This window comes from Barbus barbus (genome assembly GCF_936440315.1).
Source record: "Barbus barbus genome assembly, chromosome: 7".
In the NCBI taxonomy this organism is placed as follows: domain Eukaryota; kingdom Metazoa; phylum Chordata; class Actinopteri; order Cypriniformes; family Cyprinidae; genus Barbus; species Barbus barbus.
In genome coordinates this window covers 7,415,388-7,427,874 of record NC_136735.1, presented here as the reverse complement: position 1 = coordinate 7,427,874, position 12,487 = coordinate 7,415,388, and the positions used below count along the sequence as shown (strand labels likewise).

The following is a 12,487-nucleotide window of genomic DNA, read 5'->3' as shown; positions in this document are numbered from 1 at the left end:
CATGATCAGACGGGAGGAGAGCAGTGGGGGAAAATGTGAAGATCACTCAAGATTTGAATCAGTATGAACACACACACACATGTACACACTTAGATCAGGTGTGATGAGCAAGTTGTTCACGCTATGCAAATAAACTTTCCGATTATTGCATCATGTCATTAAGCGAGCTGTCACCCACAGCTGTGTCTCAGGGAGATTTATTGGACGTGATGAAGTCTTAACCAGCCAATCCCTATGCTGATTTGTCCTGTGGAGGCTGTTGGCGTTGTTGCCTTGGCAGCATGCCATTTCACTTTCTTCTTCATCCCTTGTGTCCGGCCTCAGCCGCTGTATTCACTCACTGAATAACTTTATTCCAGCAGTTCTCTGAGCTTACAAAGTCTGACTTGAGTTTTATATAGAGAGAAAGAGAAAGAGAGATTTATTGCAAATGTTTGGGACTTTTCAGATAATTAATTTCTTTCTATCTATCTGTCTGTCTGTCTGTCTGTCTATCTTTTCACTAATAAAAGAAACATATATAATGCATAAGAAATATATGTGTGTATATATATATATGTGTGTGTATATATGTATATGTGGTCGCATTTAACTTGTTAAATTATCATTTTTTTTTAATTTTTTTTTTACAAAAAGTAATATATCAGTAACATGAGTTTTAACTGATTTTCATTGTTACACTATGCAACTTGAAAAACTAAAGACTACTTTTTTTCAGTAGTCCCAGTCTAGATGCAAGCAAATCATTGGCCATTTTCTTTACGATCTCATCTTGAGTGTGGGATTTGTTTGATTGTTTTTCAGCTGTCGCACCAGTAACCGCAAGAGCTTGATCTTGACCAGTACGTCTCCCACTCTTCCCCGGCCTCACTCTCCTCTGCCGGGACACATCGGTGAGCAGAGCACTCCTCACTGATCACATGATCTGCTCCTCTGAGATACAGACACATACAGTACATAATTCTCTCTGTCTGTCCCACAGGAAGCAGTCCGCTGGACAGTCCTAGGACCTTCTCCCCCAGCGCACCGGCCCATTTCTCTTTTGCATCATCCAGAAGGTAAATAAACAAATAACTAAACAACTAAGAAGCTGCATTTGTTCCATTGTCTTGTTTAAAAATAGGATGTTTTTGGCATGTCCGTCTCTCATCTTTATAGTAATAGTAGTACAGTCGTCTCTTTATTTTGTGAGGCTTCATAAGTTTAGTACCACGGTGAAATGTCACGATGGACATCCCAGTTTTCCGTCCCCTCTTTCCACACTGAAGACACCGTCTTCACAAACAGATCAGATTTCATCACTCGCGGACAGCCAGTCCTAAAGATCAGATTTGAAGAACAAATTGAGTTTGAGTGAACAAAGCCTGACTGAAGCTGCATATTTTCCCCAGTCGATCTTGGTTTCACTGAAACAGAGCGATTCTGTTCAACAACAAAAGCGATCTCAAGACTCAAACATGTTTAACATCCAGAGCAAAGCTAAAAATCAATACAGACTTTTTTCCTCGCAAGTGCTTTTAGCTAAAAGTTGCTATTTTTTCTTTGCGTTTTTGACCAAGCAATGCAAAACTGTTTGCTCTTGTCTCTTATGTTCACTAAGGCTGCATTTATTTGAACAAAAATACAGTAAAAAAATAAAATTGTGAAATATTATTACAATTTAAAATAACTGTTTTCTATTTGAATATATTTTAAAATATAATTCATTCCTTTGATGCAAAGCTGAATTTTTAGCATCATTACTCCAGTCTTCAGTGTCACATGATCCTTCAGAAATCCTTATGATGTTATGATTTGCTGCTCAAGAAACAACTTAACTTATTATTGATGTTGAAAACAATTATGCTGCTTATAATATTTTTGTAGAAAGCATTATATTTTCCATTGATGAGAAGAAAGTTCACATAAACAGCATTTATTTGAAATATAAATCTTTTGTATTATTATAAACGTCTTTATTGCCAGTTTTGATCAATTGTCCTTGCTGAATAAAAGTATCAATTAAAAAAAAATGCTTATGTTTGAGTGGTATTGTACATTTTGAAAACTCTTAAAATATATTAAAATTTTCTAAGTAAAGTTCAATGTGACCCTGGCTGTGAAAACCCAGCTAAAGTCTTTTTTTTTGTGTGATTTACTGGTTTCTACATAAAATCATCCTTCATAAAGTAAAGAGCATTCTGTGAAAATGTAACCTTGATATCTTTAATATTGACTGAGTAAGGCCATGTCAAAATTGAAATCATAGTCAAATTAATGGTTGAAATAGAACTTTGATGCTTGTTTTCTCATAATTTGATTTTGACACTTTAGCCTGGATTTCACAGAGAGGGTCACAATTTCTTTCTTTTTTTTTAAAGAAAAATATTTTTTTTTTATCCATTCATTCTTATCATAAAAATAATTGTCATAATATTATTATTATCATAAAAGCCTTTACTGTCAATTTTGATTAATTTGATTTGTTCTTAATGAATAAAAGTATCATTTAAAAAAAGAAAGAAGAAATCTTACTGATCCCAAATATTTGAATGTAAAAGTCTGAAAATCTAAAAAAAACAAAAAGATCTTAAAATATATTTTAATTTTCTAAATAAAGATGAATTTTTTGTTTATCCGTTCTTATCATAAAAATAATTGGCATAATATTATAATATTTTATTACAATTATTTCTTTAATAAAGCTGTTCATTTAGGTCAGAGAGGTTCTTCATTGTAAAGATGAAGTCTGCTTTTGCTCTGGTTCAGAGATTCGGGGAAGTCAGATGTGTCTGTTTGCGAGTAGTAGCAGCAGCAGGAAGGAGATTCTCCAGACGACCGACACACACACACACACACACACACACACGCACATCTCAGCATCATCATTCCCCAGCACACACAGTCGTTTGTCTGAAAGACGAGATTGAGGGACGAGAGACAGACGATTGATCCGCGCGCTCTTTCCCGTCTGAAACGGCCCTGTCCTGCGAGGGCTAATATTGGATTTAGCCAGTATAAATCTGGTGCAGCGAAATGGTTGCACAGCATGTGTCATCAATCCTGTCCAAAGCACAGAGCAGCTGCTCGCAGCAAACACAGGAGCATGAAATATAGTGCTTGACAAAGAAGACACAATCCAGCCCGGAGCAGCAATACATCACAACAAAAGTTTGTGCATGTACACCATCATCAAATGGCCCAGGCTCATTGGGGTCGTCCCTGCTGAGATGCTCTTTTCATTACGAGGAACCTTTGGTTGTGAGCGCACTGGTTCTGCTTTCTTCTAATGTGGTGGGATGACAGTTTTAATGAGCCCATTGGGAACGCTGCCCGCACAGAAATACACACTAAACAGTGCAGAAAGTAACCGCACAAGAGTGAAATCAATCTAATATGCTGATTTGATGCTTAAGAAACATTTCTGATTATTATCAATGTTGAAAACAGTTGTGCTCCTTAATATATTTGAGTAAAATGTGACTTTTTCAAGATTTTTTGATGAATAGAAAGTGAAAAGGCAACTGATTTAAAATAGAAATCTTTCATACCATTATAAATGTCTTTACAGTCATTTTTAATCAATTTAATGCATCTTTGCATTCAAGTATTTAGTATTAATTTCTTTCACCTACAGACTCATACTGAACATGCCTACCTTTTAATTTTGCTTTATACTTTTAATTTTAATGTGGGAGGGACAATGAAACATTTAGCTGAACTTTAGTTTTTAAACATGTACTTTGGTTGAAATGAACATTAATGATTTCAATTTTATTTTTCACTTATTAGATAAACTCTGATAAACTATGGTGATTCTGTGCAAAATCTGGTACATTTATGGATTAGGAAAAGTTTTGTCTTTCTCCGTATAGGGCTGATGGCAGACGCTGGTCTCTGGCCTCTCTTCCCTCCTCTGGATATGGGACCAACACACCCAGCTCAACGGTACAGGACAAACCAAACCATACACTCTTAAAAATAAAGGTGCTTCAAAAGGTTCTTCAAGCGATGGCATAGATTAACCATTTTTGGTTCCACAAACCATTCAGTCAAAGGTTCCTTAAAGACCATCTCTTTCTTACCTTTTTATAATCTGAAGAACCTTCTTTTGCCACAAAGAACCTTTTGTGAAACAAACAGGTTCTTCTATGGCATCGTTAAGCACCTTTATTGTTAAGAGTGCTGCTGCATTTATATTTTTGACTAAATAGCCACTTAAAGGTGCTGTTAGCCATTTGCTAAAGTATTGCAGACACTGTTATACTCCTCCACCATAAAACACACATGGATATATTAAACAGGGATGAATCAAAATGGGTGAGAATGATGAATTTACAAAGAATCATAATGGGTGGAATAACAATGGAGAAATTGTCCATTCTACCCTTTTATTCATCATTATTTTAAAAAATAATAGTGCATTGTCTAGATCCAGTGCAAGCATGCTGAATTGTTATAATTTATAACAATAAAAAGGTCATATTTTTCATAGATATATGCTGTAATTTAAATTAATGTCTGTTAATTATATCATGTTAATTATATTTAGAATATGGGTTTCATTAAAGCAACTTGACATCTTTGAGATCAAATGTGTTGCATCAAAATTATGTTTTTATATTCTTACATTTTTATATTCTCCCAAACTCCTGAAGATAATGAGCTCATTAGCATATACTGTATAGTGTGCTCAGAAGTGTGAAGCTACTGATGAAAATGCTTGTGTTCTGCATTATATATAATACATATATTTATATTTTGCATACAGTGCCTTCCATAAGTATTGGAACAGTAAAGACAAAATTGCTCTGTTGGCTGTGGAGTCAAGACATTTGAAAATATGATTAAAAGATGAATATGAGACAAAACTACAGAATGTCACATTTTATTATTAGCCGTTTCAACACATACATGTTTTACCAAATAAAAAGAACAGCACTTTTAGAGTTCATCCCACTCATTGATGTGAACATAAGTATTGGGACAGTTGAACATAAGGCAGATGTAAAAGATTAAAAGCTATTATTTAGTTGCAGATCTCTTGCTCACAATCACAGCAGTGAGTCTGTGACCCATAGACATCACCAGACTCTTGGTCTCATCCTTTGAAATACTTTTCCCAGCCTTTAATGCAGCCAATCCCAATTGTTGCTTGTTTTGGGGAGTTTCTGTTTCTACTCTCCTCTTCAGCTGCTGAAATTCATGTTCAATCAGATTTAAATCTGGAGATTGACTTGGGCAATCTAAGACTTTCCATTTCTTTGCCCTTATAAACTCCTTGACTGAACTGGCAGGGTGTTTTGGGTTATTGTCCTGATGCAATATGAAGCACTTCCCAATGAATCTGGTGGCATTTTCTTGAATATTGGTAGGCAAGATGGGTTTGTACCCTTCCAAATTCATTCTGCTACTGTCATCATACATTAAGTCATCAGTAAAGTTGAGAGGGCCTGTTCCAGAGGCAGCCATGCATGCCCATGTCATGACACCACCTCCAACATGCTTTACAGATGAGGCTGTATTCTTGGGATCATTTGCAGTTCCCTTTTTTTCTCCACATTTTTGCTTTCCCATCACTTAGATAAAGGTTCATCTTTGTCTCATCGGTCCATAATCACAGTTCCAAAACTCTTCTGGCTCACCTTTGTGCTTTTTTGCAAACTCTAATCTTGTCTTTCTATTTTTGGTGCTGGTCAGAGGTTTGCATCTTGCTGTGTAGCATCTGTAATTCTGTGTCAAAGTCTCCTGAGGACAGTAGATTGTCAGAGCATCACCCCAGCTTTCTGGAAGTTGTTGCTGATTTTACAGACACGTCTTTTAGGGTTAATTTTCACAGCTTTTATGATTTGTCTGTCATCAACTACAGTTGTTTTCTCAGCCGATCAGGTCGTTGTTGGTTGCTGGTGTCGCTGGTGGTTTCCAAACTCTTGATTTCTCCATGCCACATTTGATAGAATAAAGCCAAGAATAAATAGACCGCAAACGGCAGCAGTAGCCTTGCACATATTATCTTTCATTTCTTGTTCTATTCCATTCGTGCCAATGCAGAAAACAAGTTTGTGTTCCTCCAACCATTTGACGACTGTTTGAGCTGCTCAGTTGTTGTTTGTGACAATGTCATCTCTAACCCAGTCTGTGGATCTGAGTGTCCGGTGATCCAATGCTTTACATGGTTGAAATAATGGTTTAACTGGTGGTTCTTGGGAAGGGTTCTTGGGTTCATCAAGTTGCTTTTAGCCTTTTATTGACTGTAGAGTGACATATATTTGTGATTAAAGCCAAACTCATTCACTCATTAACATCAAGTAGGAGTGAAAATCATTGCCGCAGGCCTGTGTTTCTCATTTACAATTCACTCCACTCATTTGGGTCGGTAATTTTCTTTTTATAAGTCTATCCTGGATTTACTGCACAAGACATGTGGAGCATACACAAATAAATGAAGTTAGACAGCTCAAGCGCATTATAAACCTGTTAAAATGCCTTTGGCTCTGTATATTGAAGCATGCTGTATAGTCAATGAAATGACAAAAGCCATGATTCTGGAGACATGCGACAAAATAGGCTACATAGAATGCAAAAAGGTGAAAATTTAACATGACTTTATAAAAACATGTAAAATATATAAGCATTTTCTTACAAAATGTGTTTTTTCCTCATCATTTTATGCGTCAACACCTGGATTATTATCATTAGCTAAAACTAAAAACATTTAAAAATAAAAATGCACATGAAATAAAATACAAATACTTAAATAAATAAAAAGCAAAAGATTAAATTATGCATTAAATGTTTAATATATATTATGTTGACAATACATTTTGTATAATTAATAATATATGTATATATAATTAATTGTAATTATTATTTATATATTAGAATTTATAAATACACAATCATAATTATAAATAATTACACTTATTTTATTTCAGGTATTCACCAAGGCAACATTTCTAATATTAATTTCATTTAAGTTCTAAAATCCTAAAGTTCTACAAGAAGTAAAACTATATGAAGAAAATTCTATAACTATATACACTGTAAAAAAAAAAGAAGTTGAGAACCAGCTTCAGCAGATTTTTGAGTTTATACAACAAAAAGTTGAGAAATTTCCTTAAAAAATAAGTTGAGACAACTTAAAAATCTGCTGAAGCGTTGCCTTAAACTTTTAAGTTGGCTCAACTTTTTTTCTTGTTTTTCTTACAGTGTAGATATTTATAATAATCTAATAAAAAAATAAAAAATACAACAAAATGACTAAAACTCTAACTGAAATGAAAATGAAAACAAGTCTCATTCAAAATATTAACAAAAACTAGAATAGTTTTACTAATTATACTAAAATAGCACTAATCAACATTGTCAGATTGATTGATTGACATCCTTCAGGATAAAAAATTATTGTTATTATCAGATTTTCTAAATGTTTTCATAAATATAAAAACACAGCTGTGAATCCTTAATAAAAGTATATTTTTTAGTAGACATAGTAGCAATATTTCTTTAAAAGAAGCGTGTACAGGATAAAAGTGTATCCTGTATGATGTTGTTTCTCACCCGGTTGTGTTGTGTCTTAAGTCTTCCAGCTCGTCCCAGGAGCGGCTACATCAGTTGCCGTTCCAGCCCACACTGGACGAGCTGCACTTCCTGTCCAAACACTTTGGCAGCACTGAGAGCATCACTGACGACGACGGCCGGAGATCACCGAATGTGCGGCCGCGCTCGCGCAGTCTGAGGTGCACAATCACACACAAAGCACATTTCAACCAATTTATGCGAAATGTCACTTTTATGTTCCCCTCTCTGTTTCTCTCTGCAGTCCAGGGCGATCACCTTCCTGTTACGACAATGAGATTGTTATGATGAACCATGTTTATAAGGAGCGGTTCCCTAAGGTTAACAAAACACAAACAAACACTTCAGACTAATATTAGATTGCATCTGATGATTGCATTGTTGCATTATTTTCTGGAAATATTGACTAGTGTTAATTTTGAACTCTAGTTTGTCTCTCTAACTGAGCTCATATATGTGACCCTGGACCACAAAACCAGTCTTAAGTCGCTGGAAACCATACATCAATGGAAAACTTATTTATTCAGCTTTCATATGATGTATAAGTCTCAATTTCAAAAAATTGTCCCTTATGACTGGTTTTGTGGTCCAGGGTCACATATATCCCCTGTTGTTGAAGACGTTATTTAAACGCTGTCTATCCTTACCTTCAGGCCACGGCTCAGATGGAGGAGCGCTTGGCTGAGTTCATCGAGTTGTACTCGCCTGAGAACGTGCTGCCGTTGGCCGACGGGGTCCTCAGCTTCATCCACCACCAGATCGCAGAGCTGTCCCGAAACTGCCTTACCAAATCTCGTGAAGGCGTCATCACCACCGTCTACTTCTACGAGCTGCAGGAAAACCTGGAGAAGCTGCTGCATGAAGTGAGCATATGTGTGGGCTGGATATGAGGATGTGTGTTTCAGCTAATATGAATTCATATCTCACATTACTTGACTGGTTATTAAATTGTTTTATTAGTTACATAATATTTCATTAGCTCAATGTATGCATGTTTGTTTGTTTAAAGAAATTACCTAGTTAATATCTAGTTAAATGATCATTTATAATAGATTTTTATTGCATCTCTGATTGCTTTTTTTTTTTTTTTTTTTTTTTTTTGTAAAAATACCAGAACTTTCCAGAATTTCTCTATATTGGTAAATGTTCAAATATTTTTCAGTTAAAATACTTTTCACTTTTTCCTCAAAACTTTTCAAAAGTATATTTAAAATAAATACTCCACATCATCAGACATAGCAAAATTCACTTGGAGTTTCAATATTATGGAGGGCCAATTTTTGTAATTATTTATGTAAATAATTAAATATTTGAATACTTATTTTAATAAATAAATATTAAATATTTTAATAAATAAACATTTTAAAAACATTGAAGATTTGACAACTGTAATCCTGCAAATGAAAAATTAAATGTCACATGCATGTACTCACATGAAAAATCAATACAAAGGTGATGATAGAAAAGAAATAATGCTTATTAATGCTAAATACAATAGACATTTATTAATTTGTTTAGTATTTGAATAATGATTTTAAGTTATTATTAAGTATTTAAAGATTTATTTAAATATTTAAAAAATGTATTTCATTATTTAATTTGGAGTTATTTGGCCCTCCATACTCAACACCCATGATCACATCTTTTCTTTGAGCTTCAGATTTTGTAAAAAGATTTACATTTGTCTACAGAAGTCATTTCAAGCAGTCTTAGAAATATAAATTCAGACTCTTGAGTGGCTGTTTTAATTTTCCTCTATAAGTTCTTTCAGAGATTTCAGTGGTCAAAAGTGGCTCTTAAAGAATGAAGAATTACTCAAATATTAATCAATGATCTTGTGTTATCTGTCAGGCCTATGAGCGATCAGAGAGCTCGGAGCTGACCTTCATCACAGAGCTGGTGAAGAAACTCTTCATCATCATCTCCCGCCCTGCCCGACTGCTCGAATGTCTGGTGAGAGTCTCCACACACACACACACACACACACAAACACACACTTGACTTGATCTGCCGGTCGCTGGGCTTGGTCGCTTATTCAGCCTACATTGTGTAGTTGCCATGGCAACTGGCTGATGGGGTCACCAGGGGTCAGGAGAAGAAAGTACAATGTGCTGAAAGGCTTGAGGGTAACAAACCCCTCGACTGTTATTATCAAACAAAAAGGACCTCTGAAAATGTGTCCAGCAGTGCAATCACTGGAAATACGGATCAGTGGATAAATAAATAATATGGATCACCAAATAAAGACATATGTGGACATGCAACACTGAGTTGAGCCGAGAATAACACTTTACAATAAGGTCCCATCAGCGAGCATTAGGGATGTGCATCTCCATAACTGAGGCTGATGTGATACGATGCAGAGCCAACAATACGATACATTAAAGATACATACGAAGCAGCTACCGATGTAATAAGATTTGATTCACCCCTATTACAATGCAGTGCGATCCAATTTCGATTCAACACAATGCAATTCAATGAAATATGATGCAATGGAAAAAAATATGATGCTGTGCAATTCATTATGGTACAGATGGTTTGCTTTTATTTCTTTGGTTCAGACAGACAGCAAATCATAAATAAACTGACTTCTAATGCCTCGGTCTTCATAGTGTTGTGATGCGTCATATTCACGTAGCAGCAGTGGTGATAAGAGAACGCGTCTGAGAAACAGTTTAGAGAGAGGAAATAAATCTACTTATAAAATATTGGTCACTTTCTAAATAATAAAAGTATAGTGCATCTACTAATAATTATATATAAATAAATCAGTTCTTACCGATGAATTATGTTAGAAACAAATTTGAAACCAACTTGTATCCAATGCACACTTTTTTAAATCATTGCATCGCATCGTTAACCTTTATGTTGATGCGAATCGGTGAATCTTACCATCCCTAGTGAACATTAGTTAATGCATTAACTAGCATAAACTAACACTGAGCAATAGTATATTGTTAATAGTATATTAATGGTTCATTTCAGTTCATGTTAACTCAGGTCCATTAAATATTGAGATATAAATTTGATTTGGATAATGTATTAGTAAATGGTGAAATCTAAGATTCATGAAGTTTTTATTAATTATTATTATGTATTTTTCATTGTTTGTTCATGTAAACAAATGGAACCTTATTGTAAAGTGTTACCATTATTTTATCTGAATACCTCAATAGAGTATTACAGTTTCCACAAAAAAATGAAGCAGCTACTTTTTTCAACATTATTAATAATCAGAAATGTTTCTTGAGCAGCAAATCACTATATTAGAATGATTTCTGAAGGATCATGTGACACTGAAGACTGGAGTAATGATGCTGAAAATTCAGCTTTAATCACAGGAATAAATTACATTTTAAATATATAAAAAAAACAAAAAAAAAAACAGTTGCTTTAAATTCTAATAATGTTTCACAATATTACTGTTTTACTGTATTTTTGATCAAATAAATGCAGCCTTGGTGAGCATAAGAGACTTCTTTCAAAAATATTAAAAATACTACAAACCCCAAACTTCAAAACAGGCTTGTATTTGACTGCAGAATGCAGCAACTGACCAAAAAACAACATTATTTGCGTGTTTTTTCAGGAGTTTAACCCTGAAGAGTTCTACCACCTACTGGAGGCAGCAGAAGACCACGCTAAAGAGGGCCAGCTAATGAAAGCAGACATCCCACGGTACATCATCAGCCAGCTCGGGCTGACCAGAGACCCTCTGGAAGGTGAGAGAGACAAACACCACTGAACATCCTCACACAGGAAGCGCGTTTGTCTCTGGAGGGAAAGAGCGTAGAAGAAGCTGGAGAGAGGGAGGGAAATGTAGGTCATGCTGAGAGACATTGCTGAGATTATGGAACAGGTTAAGGTGGCTCACAGGCGGTGGGAAGTTTGTATTCCTGCCAAGAACGCAGGGAAATGTGTAAGCACCGCTGTGAACCTGGCAAACAGCAGCCCGCTCTGAGTAATGGGGCTTTTTATAAAAACATACACTTACTCTCGCTCAGCCAGAAAATGCACTCTGAATATCTTTGAATGCCACTCGATCTATTTAGTTGAAGCTGAAGAATGTGTTTTCTCTTCTATCCCAGCTTAATTTACAGATACAGTGCTGTTTGAAAGTTTGTGAACCCTTTAGCATTTTCTATATTTCTGCATAAATATGACTCAAAACATCATCAGATTTTCATATAAGTCCTGAAAGTAGACAAAGAGAACCGAATCAAACAAGTGAGAGAAAATATTTTTTTTGTCATTTATTTATTGAGAAAAATGATCCAGTGTTACACATCTGTGTGTTGCAAAAGTATGTGAATCTTTGATTTCAGTATCTGGTGTGACCCGCTTTTACTGCAGTAACTGAAGGTAAAGTTTCTTGTAAATGCTGATCAGTCCTGCACAATAACATGTAGGAGTTTTAGCCCATTCCTCAGTACAGAACCACTTCATCTCTGTGATGTTGGTGGGTTTCCTTCTATGAGCTGCTTGCTTAGGTCTTTCCACAACATTTTAATAGGATTAAGGTCTGGACATTGACTCAGCCGTTCCAAAACATTAACTTTGTTCTTCTTTAACCATTCTTTGGTAGAATGACTCGTGTGCTTGGGGTTGTTGCCTTGCTGCATGACCCACGTTCTCTTGAGACTGTTCTTAAACAGATGTCCTGATGTTTTCCTTTATAATTTGCTGGTATAATTCCGTCAATGATGGCAGGCTGTCCTGGCCAAGATGCAGCAAAACAGGCCCAAGCCATGATACTACCACCACCATGTTTCACAGATGGGATACGATTCTTAAGCTGAAACGCAGTGTGTTCTTTTTTATGAACATAATAGATTCTCATTTAAACCAATAAGTTCTATTTTGGTTTCATCCATCCATTAAACCTTTCTCCAATAGCCCTCTGGCTTGTCCACATGATCTTTAGCAA

General features: G+C 35.3%; 1 protein-coding gene across 1 annotated transcript in view; it reads left to right on the top strand.

Annotated features, from left to right (window-relative positions):
- mast1a (microtubule associated serine/threonine kinase 1a) overlaps positions 1-12,487 on the top strand; it is a 58,813-nt gene that overhangs the window by 29,589 nt on the left and 16,737 nt on the right. The window contains exons 3-10 of the mRNA XM_079421312.1: positions 805-893; positions 983-1,058; positions 3,855-3,927; positions 7,561-7,718; positions 7,802-7,877; positions 8,211-8,420; positions 9,409-9,510; positions 11,150-11,282. Coding sequence (XP_079277438.1) covers positions 805-893; positions 983-1,058; positions 3,855-3,927; positions 7,561-7,718; positions 7,802-7,877; positions 8,211-8,420; positions 9,409-9,510; positions 11,150-11,282 — 917 coding nt within the window. The remainder of the gene's footprint in view (positions 1-804; positions 894-982; positions 1,059-3,854; positions 3,928-7,560; positions 7,719-7,801; positions 7,878-8,210; positions 8,421-9,408; positions 9,511-11,149; positions 11,283-12,487) is intronic.